This window comes from Martes martes, assembly GCF_963455335.1.
Source record: "Martes martes genome assembly, chromosome: 9".
Lineage (NCBI taxonomy): Eukaryota > Metazoa > Chordata > Mammalia > Carnivora > Mustelidae > Martes > Martes martes.
In genome coordinates this window covers 114,253,273-114,272,919 of record NC_137896.1, presented here as the reverse complement: position 1 = coordinate 114,272,919, position 19,647 = coordinate 114,253,273, and the positions used below count along the sequence as shown (strand labels likewise).

The 19,647-nt window shown below is 41.7% G+C and overlaps 1 protein-coding gene across 1 annotated transcript in view; it reads right to left on the bottom strand.

Moving 5' to 3' along the window:
* SRD5A2 (steroid 5 alpha-reductase 2) overlaps positions 1–18,281 on the bottom strand; it is a gene marked incomplete at both ends in the record, with an annotated part of 46,128 nt that extends 27,847 nt beyond the window's left edge. Inside the window, one exon of the mRNA XM_080814638.1 lies at positions 18,001–18,281. Coding sequence (XP_080670764.1) covers positions 18,001–18,281 — 281 coding nt within the window. The remainder of the gene's footprint in view (positions 1–18,000) is intronic.
* Between the last annotated feature and the right edge of the window lie 1,366 nt (positions 18,282–19,647).

Genomic DNA, 19,647 nt, shown 5'->3' with positions numbered 1-19,647 from the left:
CAATAATATCTCATTGTGTTTTAACTTGTATTTCCTAAAGATGTGGACATCTTTTCATGTACATATCTGCTATCTTTATATACCTGTAAGTATATACAACCAACTCTTTGGTTGTTTCTATATGGATAACTGTGGCAAGGTGAAAATGGATGGTGGATGTACTACTTCCAAAATACATTAGTTATTTGTTACTGTTGCACAATAAATCACCCTAAAACTTAATAGTTAGAAACATCAATAAAGGGGCACCTGGGTGGCTCAGTGGGTTAAGCCTCTGCGTTCAACTCAGGTCATGAACTATGGTCCTGGTATCGAGCCCCACATTGGGCTCTCTGCTCAGTAGGGAGCCTGCTTCCCCCCATCTCTCTCTGCCTGACTCTCTACCTACTTGTGATCTCTGTCAAATAAATAAATAAATAAAATCTTTAAAAAAATCAATAAACATGTGCTTTCACTTAGAGTTCCTATGTGTCCGGAACTTAAGAGTGGCTTGGCTGGGCAGTCCTGACTCAAGGTCCCTCATGAGATTGCAGTTAAGGTATTGACCAAGGCTGCAATCATAAAAGGTCTGACTGAGGCTGGAGGATCTGCTTCCAAGATGGCTCATTCAAATAGCTGGATTGTGGGGGCTAGGTGTGGACAGGTGGTCTCATCTTCTCCACACATGGGCCTTCTCCACATTCACTTCAACAAAGGGTAGCTTGGGTATCCTCATGACATTGTGGTAGGCATCCCCCAGAACAAGCAATCCAAGATAGAGTGCCAACAGAAGCTCCCCTTTTTTGTGACCTAATGTCAAAAGTCACATATCATCACTTTGCCACATTGTATTTGTCAGAAGCAAGTCACAAATTCTGGCCCCCATTCAAAGAGAGGGTGATTCGGTACCATATTTTCAAGGAAATTGCATCAAAATTATGTGTGGACATATTAAAAATATGTTTAAAAAACTACCAGTAGTTTTAAAAACTACCACAATGACCTTGGCAACTTAACTCCTCCACACCTCGGTTTTCCATTAATAAATGGAGGATAATAATGATGTCAACCTCAGAAGGTAGCTGGAAGAATTAAATGGTATAATTGAATAGAACTGATACATATTAGAACTTAATGACTCTTTCTTTCCCCCCAACCAAGGGAATATATCAGTTTCTCTCTATAAAGCTGAGGGCCAGCATAAGAAAAACAGTGAAACTGGTCTTTGTGCCTTAGGCTTTTGTCTGTTTACATAATATTCCCCTATGCAGGCCTCTCCTCCTGATTCACTCTTTCTCTCAGGATCTCAAGATCCAGAACATGCATAACATAGACCTGCTTGGTCATACCCCAAAAGGTTTCTTTTTCCTGGAAACTTCCCAATCTTAACAGTTTTCCAATTCTCTTAATGAAACCCACTATTCTTTTGTCCCAATCCCTCAGGATGCTCTACTCCTTGTTACCTTCTAAGTGATGGCTAATACCTATGACCAACAATCTTTCAGAAGCAGAGTTAGAACCTGCTGTGACTACATTTGCAACAGATTTTAGAGGAGTAGAAATGTGACACAAGTTATCCTCCCCCCCCCCAATTTTTTTTTCTTAAAACAAAACGGAAGATTGAAGATTAAACCTTACCTCCCTGAAAGAAAGTTGAGGCTGTCACTCATTCACACTTCACAGGAATGCTTTAATCAAATCAGGTGGCACTTGCCCTACCTAAGATCAACTTCACTGTGAAAATGAGAATTGTGATTATGAAGGAGAGATATCATTTTGAAACTGGACTTACTTGGGAAAAGGAGAACCTTAGATAGAGTTTTTTAATGTGGAGATTTCCTGTCATTGGATACCTCCAGGGAACATGAAGGACAGGAGGAGGAGTGAGAAAAAAATGCTCGAATGAATGTGAAAGGACATTTTTCTCAGTCTTGCTTTGTTGCCTTGCATGTGACAATGAGAAACACCTCCCAAGGTGACTTGGCTCATCCCCTCCATGATGGCAGACAAGGAACAGTCAAGAACACAGGATTTCATGTTGTCTCTCCTTTGGATCTATTTTGATCTTTTACCTGGCTCTCTGGAAACGTACTGCTTTAAATCAAGCAAAGCACTTGAATGGTAAGAATTTCAGACCAATCTCCAGGTCCCTCAGCCAATCAAAACCTTGTTGTTTCAGAGATGGGCACATGACCCAAAAAACCCCAATAAGGTTTTGCTTACATTTTTTTTGAGAAGTGTTCATCTGCACGTGTCCTAGATCAGAGAGTATACAAGCTCTTAGATGCTACAGTCTTGCTACCACTGAAGGATAGCCTTTTTGAGAACAGAACCAGTAAAGGCAGAGCCAAGAGCTAGAGAGAGAAACCGAGTCCTGAAGGTATCTTTGGAACCACTGCATCAATCTGGACCTAAAGCTGGAATTTTTCAGTCATGAGCATTAATAAATTCAAGTTTTACTTCAGCCTATTTGAATTGACTTTTCTGTCACTTGGAACTGAAAGAGACCTGATTAAAGCACAATCACACTCTTCTCTTTTGAAATAAGCATCAGACTTTTCCAAATATAAAGCCAGAATTGGTGAGGGTTTTGGGTTACATTTAATCATAAAACAAATTTTCCCCCAATTATTCCCTTTGGAGTAGAACCCACCAAGAGGTTCTTTCCTTGTTGGAGCCTCTCTGCATGCCAAAGGCATTGGGCCAACTAGTCCTCTGAATCCTTGGCTCACTTCCTGGAGCCCTTCCCAAAAAATAACAAACACTGACAATGAACAGTCACTTGTCTGTATATACAAAGATGATACCTATTATTGTAAATAATGGTTTGGGATATATTAGAGAGTGGGATGTGCAGGCCAAAAGCAAAGGTGACTAAACACGGAATGAGTTAGTGATGCATCCCATTCAAGCTTATATTTTTTATGGACCTTGTGTCATGGGTTGAATGGTGGCCCTTAGAAAAGATGTGTCCATGCCTTAATCACCAGAACTTGTAAATATTACTTTATAACAAAAGAGTGAAGATTGTGCTATATGGCAAAAGATGTGATTAAATTAAGGATCTTGAGGTGATTATCCTGGACAGTCTTGGTGTACCTTAAATGCTATCACATGTATCCTTATACAAGAAAGGGACAGAAAAAGAGAATAAAGACACATAGAAAGAAGACAAGGTGAAGACAGAGAGCAGAGATGTGACCTCAAGCCAAGGAATGCTGACAGTCAGCAGAAGACAGAAGAGACAAGGAATGGACTTTCCTTTAGAGATTCCTGAGGGAGCAAAGCACTGCTGACACCATGATTTCAGACTTCTGACCTCTAGAATGGTGAGAGAAAAAGTTTATGTTATCTTAAGCCACCCACTTTGTGGTAATTTGTTATAGCAGTTACAGGGAAATAATACATCTTGTTAGAATAATATTAGGCCACTGAAATTAATTTCAGTTCAGACATTTGGTAGGGAAATACCAATAAAGGACAACAGAGCTAATATTTATATAGTGCTTACTAAGTTCTTTGTACACATTAACTCATTTAATCTTTATAGATACCCCAGGGTATCTATACAGTGAGATTAAGCAGCTCAGGGTCACACAGCTATGAAACATCAGAGCTGGGATTTAAGTCCAGGTGGAGCTAGTTCCAGAGTTTATGCTCTTTAGTACTTTGCCCTATGCAGTGGCTATGTAGAAAAAAAAAAAGAAAAAAGAAAAAACAGTCAGTTGTATAGGCATTTGTCTACATCAGAGGTTCTTATTTCTGATCGCACTTTCAAATCACTCAAAGGGCTTTAGGAGCACTAAAGAGGAAGAAGCACACTGAAGACAAATTGTTCATAATCTTCAGCATAGAATCCTGAACATCAGCAGTTCTTAAGAGTTCTCCCAGATGATTCTAATGTGCAGCCAGGGCTAAAGAACACTGACATAATAACCTCCAATTGTAGATTTAACTAATTTTTTCAAGTTAGCATTGACCAGATGTTTGGCTTCTCCAAAAGCTATGTCTACAGAGAGAAATTAGATTGCCAAACCTAGTGAAAGGCCCAATTTAATAATACCACATTGTTTTTTTCCTGCAGGGGAGTAGCTGACCATTTCATATCAAGGGCTGTAGCATGGGAAAAATTCAATGTGACGTTTCCCCCAAGGATACTGTGACTTCTTCTCATCTTGCTCTGACACCCTATAAGTGAGGATAGTCAGGTTCCATTGTCAATGTCCAGAATAATGTCATCTGGTTTGAATTATCTACTGGTCATGATCCAGCAGATCTATTTAAATTATGAAAAACATTGAGATGATTAGCTCATGAAGACCTAAAATATAGCAAACTATTTTTAAGTTATTCTATTTATGTGTTTTTATATCTTTATATCTACGTCCTGGTTGTACTGGGAGACCCTGGAACTCCCTTCTCTTTCTTCCTGCCCCTACACAGAAGTTCAATCTGAATATATGATGAATTACCAAAGTTTTAAGGAATTTTGAGTGTTCCTCTGAGTGATAGAAAGATAATCATCATTGAGTTACTACCTCTTACAGGAGACACACTACCACTGACCACTATTTATACTCTCAAAGGTAAAAAACACAAAGAGAATCAGATCAACCTGTTGGTTAATTTGATTAACTAGTTTAACTTTTCTTTTTCTTTAAGTTGATCATTTTGAGGTGGATTTTGGCGTTGTATAGGCACACCAGCTCAACCACTCATGCTAACTGCTTATGACCAAATAAATAAATTGTGAATGGTGCATGGGGTGGTTTTCAGCTTGAAATACAAAGTTCGGTAAGCCTATTATTGTAGGCTCAGGGCAAGAAGGCACGTTCACTGTTGGACACAAACACATCATTTCTCTAAGTTGCAATTTGTCTCTATTTCTCATTGTTTGCAAAAAGAAATTTCTGGTTTTCTAATTCCAGCTCTTTGGATTCATACTGCAGACCAGCTTTATAGGGCTTCTCTTGTTGTTAGAAAACTGTTCTATACAGCCATGTGACCTGTATATACCATCATTCTGAGAACCTCTGAGAATTTTCTACTTTCATATATATATTCTACAAATATTGTCCTGGGACTAAGTAACCCTGATCAAAGGGCATAATTTTCAAAGCTGGATCTGCCTCAGTACATCTCCCTCCTATAACTCCATTCCATTATTCACACTAATGAAAAAAGAAAAATTTGTTTCTGAGGTCTCTGTGGCAGAATTTACCATGTGAAAGTTTCAGATCTGTCATTCATAAGCACCCGCTGATATCTCCCACACTATCCCCCATCTTAAAGTCTTAGGGCCACCTTGCCACCAACAGTGACATGGAGCCATGTAACTTCTGTAAAGGAAGCCACCATTCTCCTATCATGGTTAGCTCACCACAAGTTTAGAAACTTGTAACATGGGACCTAAAGGTCATTGTACATTAAGCCGGAGAACAGAAAAAGCAATAGGGTTATAATGGGGCAAAAAAAGGAAACTGTTAGGGACTAAATGTTTTTGTCCCCCCAAAATTCGTATGTTGAAATCTATTCCACAATGTGATGGTATTTGGAGATGGGGCCTTTGAAGGTAATGAGGTCATGAAGATTGAACCTTCATGAACAGGATTAGTCCCCTTACAAAATGAGGCCAGAGAGCTAACTCATCCTATTTCCACCACATGAGGATACAATAAGAAGTCAGTCATCGGAAACCCAGAAAAGGGCCATCACCCAAACTGGTCCTTGCTAGCACCATAATCTTAGACTTCCAGCCTCCAGAACTGTGAGAAATAACTTTCTATTGATAAGCTTCCAGAGTATGGTGTGGGTCTTTTTAAAGATTGTTTATTTATTTGTCAGAGAGAAAGAGAGCATAGGCAGGGGGAGCAGCAAGCAGAGGGAGAGGCAGCCTTCCTGCTGAGCAAGAAGCCTGATATGGGGCTCAATCCCAGGACCCTGGGATCATGACCTGAGCTGAAGGTGGACATTTAACCAACTGAGCCACCCAGGTGTCTTAATTATGGTGTTTTGTTATAACAACCTTAGCTAAGACAGAAACGCTCTGAACAAATTGGTAGAAAGTTTAGAAATACAAACCAATGAGCTTCAAAATAATAACACTGAGTACAAGCAGAGGTTACTAAAATCAACATGTCAACAAGCACTACAAATGATCAAATTAGCAAAGATAAATGCCAAAACCCATCAGAGGAACTTTTGTTTCCACCAAGGATGGAGTAACAAGTTACCCTCCAGGCTGAACAACAAAAATACAAAACAAGAAGACAAATTATATGAAATATGATTTACACAATATTGAATATCAGGCAATGAAAGACAAGAATCCCTGAGAGACACACAAAAATAATATAAGCTTTATAACAACTGATCCAGGTTACTTCTTTGAGAGAATTTTCCTTTTCAGGGAAGGGGATCACAGAAGTTTGAAGACTTGCTGCACTGAGGAAACACAACTGAGATTCTAGATCAAGACATCTAGAAGTCTCAGGACAGAGTACTTAAGATGAGAGCAATACAGAGAGACCTGAAAATGATCCTTCTCAAGTATTCAGCAGAGCCTTAATTAATGCACTTATGTAAGGATAGGATGACTCAAAAGGATTAAAGGGAACAGTGCCCAGTGCTCACATATGGTCAGGAAAAGAGCCCTTTCCTAAGAGCCAGAAGTAGAAAGTCATAATACATGGGACATTTGTTAGAATATTCATAAAGGCCTTATCTCATAGGAGAGAATTAATTAGCCCTGTTACTAGCACTCTTCTAAAACCACTTAGAAAAATCAGATCAAGACCTGAAAGGATCAAATTATTTCCAAGTTATTTAACTGCATCCCAGAGTAAAGCTCAAAAATATGTATAGGAGTACAAAAATATTTAACACAAAAGAAGCTACATCTGACCACCCAATCAAAGATTATCAGGCATCCATCAACAGATGAATGGATAAAGAAGATGTGGTATATATACATAATGGAATACTATGCAGCCATCAAAAGAAATGAAATCTTGCCATTTGCGATGACATGGATGGAACTAGAGGGTATTATGCTTAGTGAAATAAGTCAATTGGAGAAAGACAACTATCATATGACCTCTTTGATATGAGGAAGTGGAGATGCAATGTGGGGGGGCTGGGGGGAGCTAGGAAAAGAAAAAATGAAAAGATGGGATAGGGAGGGAGACAAACCATAAAAGACTCAATCTCAAAAAACAGACTGAGGGTTGCTGGGGGGAGGGGGGAATGGGAGAGGGTGGTGGGGATATGGACATTGGGGAGGGCATGTGCTATGATGAGTGCTGTGAAATGTGTAAACCTGGCGATTCGCAGACCTGTACCCCTGGGGATAAAAATATATTATATGTTTATTAAAATTTTTAAAAAAAGATTATCAGGCATGCAAAGACACAGGAAAACATTCACCATAATTGGAAGAATAATCAACCAAAACTGACACAGAAACGATACAAATGCTAGCATCAGCAGACAATGACATTAAAATAGCAATTATGACTATTCCAGTTTTGGAATGAATAAGTCATGGAGATAAAAGGTATGGCATAGGGAGTATAGTCAATGGTATTATAAAAACATTATATGGTGACAGATTGTAGCTACACTGTGGTGAGCACAGCATAATGTGTGAACTGGTTGAATCACTATGTTGTACACCTGAAAGGACTTCAATTTTTAAGAAATAGCTATTATAACTACATTCCACATGTTCACAAAATTAAGTAGAGACATGGAAGACAGTAGAAAGACCAAAATCACACTTCTACTGATTAAAACTACAACATCTGGATTGAAAATATCCCAGATGGAATCAACAAGATAAGATAATGCAGAAGAAAAGACTATGAATTTAAGACATAGCAACAGAAACTACTCAAAATGAAATACACTGAAAAAAAGAATTTAAAAAATGACAGGAGCATCAATGTGCTCTGGGATGGTTTTATACATGTGTGGGCCTCATAGATATGTAATCACAGTTTCTGAACAATAGGAGAGAGAAGCAGGGAAATGAAGAATAATGTATAAATATAGTCCAATTTTGATGAAAACCTTAAATCCATGGATCTAAGGAGTTTAAAGAACCCCAGCACTAAAGTCATGAAGAGAACTATACCAAAGTATATAATAAATTGCTCAAAATCAATGATGAGAAGGAAATACTAAAAGTAGACAGAGATAAAAAGGCACCTGTACAGAGGAACAAAGATATGAAGGACAGCAGATTTCTTTTTATAGACAATGCAAGTAAGGTGACAATGGAGTTACATCTTTAAAGTACTGAAAGAGGACCATTGTCATTCTAGAATTCTATATCCTAGAAATATATATCTTCAAAAAGGGACATAAAGACGTTTTCAGATATGCAAAATCTAAAAGAACTGTTCTGAAAGAAATAAAGTTCTTCAGGCAAAATAAAAAATAACACCAGATGTAAATATGGATCAGTCCCCAAAAGTGAAGAGCATCAGAAGGGGCAACTATATAGGTAAATACATGAGTTTTTTATTTTTTAAACCTCTTTAAAAGATCACTGACTGGGGCACCTGGGTGGCTCAGTCAGTTGAGTGTCTGCCTTCAGCTCAGGTCATGATCTCAGGGTCCTGGGACTGAGCCCCATATTGGGTTCCCCCCAGCAGGGAGTCAGCTTCTCCCTCTGCCTCTCCCCCCTATTCATGCCCTCTCTCTCTTTCTCATTCTGTCTCTCTCTTAAATAAATAAACAAAATCTTTTTTTTTTTTATTTTGTTTAAAAAGGGGTGCCTGGGTGGCTCAGTCATTAAACGTCTGCCTTCAGCCCAGGTCATGATCCCAGGGTCCTGGGATCGAGCCCCACATCAGACTCTTAAAAAAAAAGAAAAACACAAACCTGAAGTTTCAGCTATTTTCATCATTTTGTATTCCAACCATTACCAATACTAACTCATACATGTTAATGTGGATTTTTCAGAGTGTACTCTTTATGTGCTATTTTTTTTTAACAAGTATTCTAACATGTACAGTTTGGGTTTTTTAAAAGATTTTATTTATTTATTTATTTATTTGACAGAAAGTGAGACAGCGAGAGAGGAAACAAAGCAAGGGGAGAGGGAGGAGGAGGAGCAGGGTCCCCACTGAGCAGGGGGCCCAATGTGGGGCTCAATCTCAGGACCTGGGATCATGACCTGGGCTGAAGGCAGACGTTTAATGACTGAGCCACCCAGGCACACCTACATGCTCTTTTTTTCACTAAAGGACTTTATATATTTATTTTTATCATATGTCCAAAAACTAATATTTTTAAGTATATATGATATTCAATCATGTTGATTATTATCACCTATTTATAGAGCATTTAAATAACTTTCAGTGTTTCACAGTTGTGATAGTAACACTGTAAATTTTTATAAACTGATTTCTTTCTTTTAGATTATTTCCCTTGAGAATTTCCCCTAAATGAAATTCCTGAGCCCAAAAACAAACAAACAAAAAAGTGAACAGTTTTTCAGCTATTATTAAACGTTGCCAGATTGGCCTCACAAAAACTTAGAGCAATTCTCAGTGACACAGGGCCACATATTCATATAATTTTCTCACTAGTCCACCTACAGTATTTTTTAATCTTTACTGAGGCACAATTAATAACCAACTGCATGTATTTAAAATATGAACTCTGATAAATTTTGAAACTATCATGGTATCAAGCCATGAACATATCCATCACCACCAAAAGTTTGCCAATACCCTTCATAATCCCATATCTATCCTTCTTTTTCCCTAGGAAACCACTGATACTTTATGTCCTCTAGGTTAGTTTCAAGCTCATAGAATTCAAAAAAATGGAATCATAAAGCATGCACTCTTTTTGGCTTGGTTTCTTTTACCCAGAGTATTTTGGATTTCATCCCATGTTGTAGCACACATCAATAGTTAATTCATTTTTATTGATGAGTAATATTTTATTATATAGATACAACACAATTTATTTGCTAATTCACCTGTTGGCAGACATTTGGGTTGTTTCCAGGTTTTGGCTACCACAACTAAAGCTACTACAAACATTTGCATACAAATCTCTGTATAAATATATGCTTTTATTATTATTGGGATAATAGCTAACAATGGAATGGCTAGGTCATATGGTAGATTTATGTTTAAATTTTTTAAGAGACTGTCAAAATGTTCTCGAAGTGATTGCCATTGTACATTCCCGTCAATGATGTAAGTGAATTAGTATGGTCAGACTTTTTAATTTCAGCCATTTTAGTGGTTGCATACTGGTATCCCATTTTGCTTTCATTTACATTTCCCTAATGCCTAATGATGTTGAGCATCTTTTCATGCTTTTATTTACCTTTATGTTTCCTTTATTGAAGTATCTGTTCATACCACGAGATGCAAAAGCAATTCATTAAAGAAAGAACAGTCTTTTCAATGAATGATACTGAAACAATTGGATATCCATACACAAAAGAAGAACTTTGATTCATACTTCTAATACTATATAAAAATTAACTCAGGATGTCTGGGTGTCTCAGTCAGTTAGGTGTCTGACTTGATTTCAGCTGAGGTCATGATCTCAGGATTGTGAGACTGGGCCCCATGTCAGGCTCCATGCAAGGCGTGAAGCCTGCTAAAGATTCTTTCTCTCCATCTCCTTCTGCCCTTCCCCCAAATAAAAAAGATTAACTCAAGGTGAATCATATACATAAATGTAAAACCCAAAACTATAAATCTTTTATAAGGAAACTAAGAGAAAACCCTCGTGACCTAAGATTAGGTGAAGATTTCTTTGATATGACACCAAAAACGCAAAAACAAATAGAAAAATTGGATAGCGTTAAAGTTTAAACTTCTGCTTTTCAAAAGACATGGTCAAGAGAATGAAAAATAAAAGCCACACAGACTGGGAGAAAATACTTGGAAAGCATATACCTGGTAAAGGATTTGTATCCAGAATATACAAAGAACTTTCGAAACTCGATAATATGAAAACAAAGGATCCAATACTCTAATATTTAGATTTGTTTATCAGATATGTAACTTTGGGCAAGTAAAGAACATTCACTGAGAGACTGAAGTGAGGCATTGTACTGTTGTTAAAGAGAGCAGATAGGGACATGAGAGAGAAATAGACACCACACTCAGAAAAGGAACACAGGGTGTTTCACATCAGATAGAAAAATGTCAAAAGCATATTACCTATTTTCTTCATGCTAACTTCTAGGATCAGCCTTGAACACATAACCCAAGTATAATAGAAGAGTTTTGAAAAGGGCCTGGAGCCTAATTAAGGTTTGGATAGTAGGATTGGCTATTATGGCATATATTCAAAAGATATTTGGTATTAAAAGGAAGAGAGGCATTCCAAGTCAGAGTATCTGAAGCACTGGGCAATTTTAGGTCATTGGTCATCAGGCTCCTTTTCCTGACTGATCATCACATTCCCACCCCCAAGTGTGGGATAGAACATGCTTTGAGGACCAGCTCAAGTGCCGCCCCAACACTCCCACTCACCCCTACCAATCACTGTGGTCAGATGGAGTGCAGTCTTTTGTGAAATAGCATTAATGATAGTGGTTATCTCCAAAGACAAAATAAGATAACCAATGTAAATCATGTAACATAATCCCTGGAACACCCAGAGCTCAATAAATATTGGTTTCCCTTTCCTTTTCCCCTTCCCTAACCAAATGGAAAGCAAATTGCACTGTTGGCCCCAGTTCAGAGGGTTTTTAAATTTAGAGCTCCTATGCTGAGCTCTTATTAAAGGATCTTGGGTTGAGCACAGTGACTTTTTAAACAACTTGATTCCAGATTTTGATGACCCCATTGCCATATGTGGGAGAGAGTAAAAAATGGAATGCAAGGGGCCCCAGGCTCCAGAACCAAGTTGCCAGGCTCTGGCAAGAATCCACAGGGAGACAACTTTTCTGTTCCATCTAGAAACAGAAAGCATTTATGCCCGCCCTCCTGCTGGCTGAGGGGCCCATCATTAGAGTATCTCTCCTGGCCTTTCCACTGTCCCCCACTCATTCCTCCTCAGGGAAAGAGAAGCGAATTGCCTGATTGGTAAACTTAAAAGCAGCCCCTCTCAAGAGGTGTGTGCAGCTCAGCTCATCTCTCACTCGGCTGCCTTTTTCAGAACAGGCTCCCCCGGCTGCCTTTTTCAGAACAGGCTCCCCCGGTTGTTCAGCTGTGAGTGTTGCTGGGTATTTTTGAGGTACAGTGTTAGGAGGCCTATATGTAAGCCACATTGCCCCAAATCAGCTTTAAAGAACTCTAATAAGGGTGGTCATTTGTTGCATTCCTAGGTTTATCTCTCTGTTGGTTCTGAACTTGGCTGGGAGAGAGGAGTGTCCTCTGGTCCATGCACACACTAAAGCACAGACAAGCACCATGGACAGCATGTTCAGTGGCATGACTGTGGCTCCCTATAGGTCCCCCTCAATTTGCATCCTCCCACCTGCTCTATGCCTCTCAGACTGACATTGCCAATACCCACTTTCACACCAGAAAGAATGATAGACACATAATGATTCATAATGATTCTTTCTTGCCTTTGTCCTGGAGGTCAAGGTGTTGTACTTTGGTGTCTTGCACAGGACCTAGCATGGTTCTGAGCATGTGAAACTCTGAGAAAGAATCAGGACACTGGGTTTAAGCCCCACTCTGTCCCTTCCTAGCCATGTGACTTCATACACATCACTTCACCAATTTGGATCATTGTTTCCTCATCTTATTTGTTCTTTTTAAGCAACGTTATGGTAGAACTTTATGAACAAGAACTTCAGCTTTTCTTCAACATGGCATAAATGAAATAGCCAAGATCTCTAATGCTTGTCTATATTTTTGGCAAACAGAGCTCTAATATTTTTTAAGATGTGCTCATGATGTCGTCCCATTTAGAACGTAAACTCCAAGACTCCTTCTATTTCCCACAAGTGTTCAGAGAAAGGACTTGGAACCTGAGAATTCTCAGAAAATGATGTTACTACCAATTTCCTGTTTAAATGGACCAGAAATATTCTAGAATTGGCCCACTGCTTTGTTACAGGATTTAACAAAATTTTATTGTAGTACTGCCAGGAATGCATCAATTTACTAATTAGAAAGCTATGCCATTCACGGTTTTCTTAAGGAGGGGCTGGCAAGAACTGTGGACCATAGTCCAAATAGTGCCCACTCCCTGATTGTGTAAATAAAGTTTTATTGGAACACAACCACATTCATTTGTGCACATATTATCTGTGGCTGCTTTCATGCTACAGTAGCAGAGAACAGTAGTTCTCTGTATGCCTGCAAAGCCAAAGAGTTACTATCTGGCTTTTTTACAGAAAAAGTTTGCTAACCCTCATTCTAAAGAATCTTTCAGTTAATCCTACTTGATCAAATTATGCCTCATGAATGTCCTTAACACATAATTAAGCGACCACAAGAATGTGGCTCATCCTGCATGGCCTTTCTTCTCAATCTGTAAGAGAAGAAATTTGTCTAGGTGGTTTCCGTTGTAAGCATCAGTCAATATTCTGATTTGTAACCAATGAGTAATTTTCTTCATGAGGTTTTTGGAGGGTTTTTTTTTTCATTTTTATGAGTTTGTTTTCTATTTAAAGACACATTTCTCCTTTTTTTTTTAATTTAAGTATCGTTGACACACAATGTTACATTAGTTTCAGGTGTACAACATAGTGCTTTGACAAATTTATATATTAGGCTACGCTCACCACACTTTTACTGTCTGTAACCATATGATGCTATCATAATACCATCGACTGTATTCCCTGTGCTGTACTTTTCCACCCCATGACTTAGTCATTCCGTGAGGGAAAGCCTGTATTTCCCATTCCCCTTCATTCCTCACTCATTTTGCCCATCATCTACCCACCTCCTCCTCGGGCAACCATCCATTTGTTTCCTTCATGAGGTTTGATTACTTCTGAAGAGTTCAGACATTGGCATCTCTTATAAGATTGGAGAAGCACTGACAAGGGCCATCAGGGGACTCAAATTCCAACCTCTTCTTTGCCCCTAATTGACTAAACCTCTTGGTGCTTTACTTTTGTAAAATGAGGAGGCTGGACAGATGAAGATGGAGTTTCCATAGAGCAGATAATTACGGTCCCAAGTGTGAAGTGTATCCTAGAAGGCCACACTGGCTGCTATGAAAGCCCAAGGAATGGTACCACACCTGGATTTACAGCAGAGAAGGGACTCAGAGAAGGCTTCTTGGAGGAAGTGATCCTGATCTGAGTTTTGAAGAATAAGGAAGAATTCATGCTGCTGGAGAATGAACTGCCCAATAAAGCAAAAATGCATCTTATGGAAGCCATCATTTTACTTGGCTAATTAGGAAATGTCATCTGTTTCAACATCTAAACCCCAGGAAAGATCTGAATTCAGACCAACTCTAATGTGTGTGTTACCCTATGCTTTGGGATACACATCATGAAAAGTCATTCCGCAAGCAACTTTTCACAATAAAATCTCATTTTTTCTGTGAAAACATGTTTCTTTTCCTTCTTCAGCTAAATACCAAGATCACATCCAAGTCTTGAAAGAGACATCACTCACCACAGGCATACGTGGTGTGATAGTCATTGCACAGGACACAAAGACTTCTTGGGAAAATGAGAATCAATCAGAGAGTGTCAGCAAAGGATTGTTCCAGGGCTGCAGGCAAGGCTAACAAGAGATAACTCTGACTTCGAACAACTTTGGCAGTGGGATTAGACAACATGCTTACACAGCAATCATTTTCATGTGGCTAGACCATCCGAACATTCACAACAATAGACTCTGAAGGGAGGAGAATTATCTCAGTTGACATAGCCATGCAATCTCAGTGGTGATTTCTAAGTAATCACTGGCTCTCCCATAATCCAACTGCCTGTACTGATGTCAGAGGTAGAATTCATTCATGCATTCAACAAATTTAGTATTAATTAGGCACCAGCACTTTTCTATACACTAGGAACACAATCATGAAGAGAGGACACAAAAATCCTTGCCCTTGTGGAACTTAAATTCTGGGGAGTCACCTTTGTACGGAGAAAAGTGCAGAGTTTTAACTACTATCCAATAGAACATACTGCTGTTCTGAACAGTCCTGAAAGGACATTTTGCAAGAGTCTAAGCCACACCTGAGCCAGCCTTCCTCCTGATCCCTTGTCCCTTCATCTTGGTCTCTGTGTCACAGCAATTTACAGAAGAGGGCCTGATGCTTTTTTCTTAATGTACCCTCATTTATCAAGCCACAGGACTCCTCAAGCCTCAAAACAAAAATGTTCATAGGCTTTGAACTACTTCTGGGAATCTCCGCTGAAAAACACACCTAACTTCTGAATAGAATTTAGGTTGCAAAAATGCACTTTAACCTAGCTTCCCCCCTACAAAATAAGGGGGCAAATTAAGTGTCCAACCATAAATTAATGGATAGGTAAATTATTGTTTTTACATGAGATGAAATCACATGCAGCCATTAAGATTATACTTACAAAGATTCTAATGATAATGAAAGAAAACACTTATTATAAAATGTTAGGTAACCAAGCAGAACAAAGCTAAATATATTCAATATAACAAGCCTGTGTAAAAACCTACGAAGAAAAATAAAAGCCTTGAGGAAAATGTCCTAAAACTTTAACCACTGATATATTTAGGTGTTGAAATTATGGGTGTTTTTCTACTTTTTCTATTTTCTTCTTTTTCTTAAGTCAACTTTTATTATTTTCAGAATTAAAAAAATAATTTTAAGCCTAAATATATATTTTTTTTTAAAGGCAAAGACAAGGAGGCAAGAAAAAGTATAGAACAGTTTATCTTGGTAGCTAAGAGCCTGAGATCTGAATTCAAACCCCCTGGGTCTGAACCATGGCTCCCCAAGTTACTGTAGTACCTTGGGCAGATTTTTTAACTGTTCTTCCCTGTAGTTTGTCACCTGCAAAGTGGGGGTGAAAATAGTGACTATCTACATAGGTTGGTATGAGAATTAGTAGATAATTCACAAAGAGTGTTCAGCAGATCATTAATAACCCATAAGCACTCAAAATAACAGATCTAGTACTCCAGTGGCCTCAAAGAAAGAGTTCACACAAGGGCGAAAGGTGGGCAAACATCCCATCTTCATGTCTCAGAAACAGCTAAATTCAGTGGGCAATTCTCCCTCAGTCAGAATCAATCTCCAAATCCTTAACTTACATTTTAAATTTTCCCCTGAAGAAGATAGACAGTATGCTGACACTCATTTTATGGGTAATTACTTCTTTGGGTGTTTTTTCTTTTTTAATGTACTGGGTGGTCATCATTTATTGTGCACAGTGACTTTTAATTTTAAAAACAAGTCTGAAAATTATGTTAATAGGACCATCAGAAAACACTAATCATTACTTTAAGATGAAATGACCTCATAAAAATACTGTTTATGGAACTGACAGGTGTTATTTGAAGATAAAACTAATTGTCTGATAGAATCATGTTTTTTGTCAAAAGTTGGTTCCAAAAACAGTGAAATGAAAAGTTAGTCTCTTAAGTCCTGCACCCAACATCTTTTTTTTTTCTGTACAAATTAAGCCACTTAAATCTGGGTAAGATAATATGGTTGTTCATTAAGACTGCACCTTGTCCACAACAGACTTTTGGTATATATTTGCAGAAAGGACACCCATTTCTGAAATTTTAGTTCTTATTGCTTACCAATACTCATCTTTTTAAAAGAATGAAAATTCGGTTCACATTGCATAAATATGAAATCTTGACCAATAAAGAAGATCCAGAAGGTAAGACAGGTTAAAATTTGTTTCTCTACAACTTCTCCTGAAATGAGGCATCCTGATGAAAAAGAACTGTGCCTTTCAGCTGCCAGCATCCTTTACCTTAATTTCTAATCTAGATTTCCTTGATCTTTTGATCCTGGAAATTCTCTACTCAAAATAAGGTTGTGCTTCTGGTCCTTCTTGACTTGGTTTGGCAACTTTTCTCTGTCATAGACTCTTCTCGCATGGAGTTTCTGCCTGCTTAAGGCGATGAAAACGTCTTGAACGGTGGAGTTTCACGGGCTTAGATTGGAACGTGGCTGGGCACTAGCTGCATCACCTTCAGTCACTGACCCTCACTCGACCTCGGTTTCTTAGTCTACAAAGCGGGCATCATCAACACAGATCTCACACGGTTACACTGGGGCTACAACAACTGCCTGGACACTAGAAGCGACTTATACTCAGGTGTTCTTCCCTTCCCCTGGGAGTCTTTTTCGAGGGTCTACAGTCATTCTTCGAGAACCTTTGATTTCTTTCCAGTCTTTCCTTAGACCAGAAGGCAAATCTGTCCTGGATTCTTGATTGGGATTCTTAAATTAGGAGCATTTGATTTCTACATTAACTTCGACTCCTTCCCGCTTACGTCCCGGGGAACCCGCCAGGTAGAGGAGTTGGTGGCGAGCGCCGCGCCTTTGCGGGGAAGGGTAGGGTTCTCGCTCATGCCCGCGGGTTCCCATCCCGTTCTCTCTCCCACGGTGGGAGTCTGGGTCAGACTCTGCCCACCTCCCTCAGAACCGCAAAGATTAAGTTCTCCACCGTCTGAGCCGGGTGTTCTCCGGGAGATGCCCAGACGTGGACTCTCTCGGGCTCCCAGAACCAGCCTGCCCCCGCCCTACAAAGGAAAGGTGAAGGGAGAGGGAAGGGAGAGGGGGGCGAGCCGCCGCACGTGTCGCGGCGCGGACGGAGTTGGGGAGGGAACAGTCTGCCCAGCCTGAGCCGGCCGGCTCGCCTCCCTCCCGCTCCGCCTCCTTCCCCGCAGCAGCCAGACCGTTTGGAGCCGGCAGGAGAGGCGCGCGGGGCCGGGAAAGTGCGGGAGGCGTCTGCCCCGCGACGGCTTCTCGCCTGGCCGGCGTCCAGCCCGCAGCCCTGCCCCGCCGCGGGCTCCCCTGGAACGCGGCTCCGCGCTCCGGTCTGCGATCCCGGGTGCGCCGCGCTCCTGGACCCTGGGAGCCTGGCCGGGCGCCGCGCCCGCGGGGGACAAACGCTACCTGTGGAAGTAATGTGCGCAGAAGAGGCCCAGGAGCACCGTCCCAGGCTGGCCGAAGAGCGAGCGCGGCTGCCGGGCGAGGATCCCCGCGGGCACCGCGAAGGAGGGCAGCTCCTGCAGGAACCAGGCGGCGCGGGCGGGCAGGCGGGTAGCGGTGGGCAGCAGGCTCTCCGAGTACTTCCCGTAGCCGGAGGGCTTCGCCAGGTACAGGACCAGTGCCCCCAGGGCGGCCAAAGTGGCACTGCCTGCCAGCACCGGGCTCTGCTGGCAGGGAAGGGGCATCGCGCCGTGTTCCCCGCTGGTGGCTGCCGCTCGCGCAGAGGAGAGCGCCGTCTCCGCGGCCCCTTTATGGGGCGCGAGACGCCACCCTGCGTCCGCCCCTTCGGCCTTGGCTCCCGCCCTTCCATCCCGCTTTCGCTCGGCGCGGCCAGCCCTGGCTTGGCGCTGCATCAGTGCCCGTTTCGCTCGGCTGGCGCTTGGGGAGGCAGCCGAGGCTGGGGGAAGGATCCAAGGGCCAAAACCGTGTCCTGGGGTCCTCCCTCCCCCGCCTGGGACTAGGCCACACCCGCGCCTCTGCCCGCGCCCGCCCTTTCCACCGCCTGCCGCTGGTCTCCCCTTTGCCCCTCGAAGACCTGTTCTCACCCATCGCCCTCTGATGCCGCAGCTTCTATGACTAGGAAATCAGAAGAGAAAAGCCACAGGGACGATTTAGTCGGGGTCGATCTCTCGGCCCCAAAACACTCCTGGGCGGCCGCCACGCAGCCTCCACCCTCAGACCACCCCAAGCCTGCATCTCCCCAATCCCTCCGCTTCCCTACGCTCCGCTCCTTCACTCCCCGTCCACTCAGCCCTGCATCCTTCCTACGACCCTGGGCCAGGCATCCAGGCACTTCCCGCGCCCGCCAGCCCTTCTGCTTGGGGGCTTCATGCACCTTCCGCATCTCAGCCAGTGCCCCCACTACCCCACCACGCCCCCAGGGCCCTCATTCCTCCGCTGTTTCTCTGGGCCTTGCTGGGTGCGCTCCTTGGCCTCCCGCCTGAGTCAAAGAGGCTCATCCCCTAAGCGCGGGCGCACGAGCAAGGACTTTCGGCTAGGAGTAATGATCCTGTCAGTCCGCCCTCGCCTGTCCTCCAACACGGGACCCCGGCAGCCGCCCCGGACTCGGGCTGAAGTCCATGGTTTCTGCCCCCGGACGCCCTCTCCCCACTCCTGGAACAGACGAGTCAGGTTACACACGGTGGGGCCACTGGGAAGGCTACTGTGCTCTGAACATCTAGACGTGGTTCTTTCTTCCATTTTTCCACCCTCCTCTCTATTTCTTCTTCCCTTCTGTGATTCAGTATCCGGACCTTCTTAGCTGCCTTCCTCCGAAGATGTGTGCCCTTTTAATCTCTTTGGTCTTTCTTTGACCTGGCTCCCTCCTGCAGGTTGACCTTCTCTTCCTGCATCAGTCTTCCATCTTCCTGTCCCACCTCTAGTAGGGATTACTTTATCCCTATTAATTTTCTCCTCCGGTCCCTAGTTCAGGCTCCACCCCAGCCTTCCACACCACACCGTTCCTTGGCTCTTTCTTTATCCTCTCTCTTAGCCCCAAGTCACTGCTTCAGGAGCCCCACTCCTTCCCCCATCCACTCCTGCCTGTCCTAC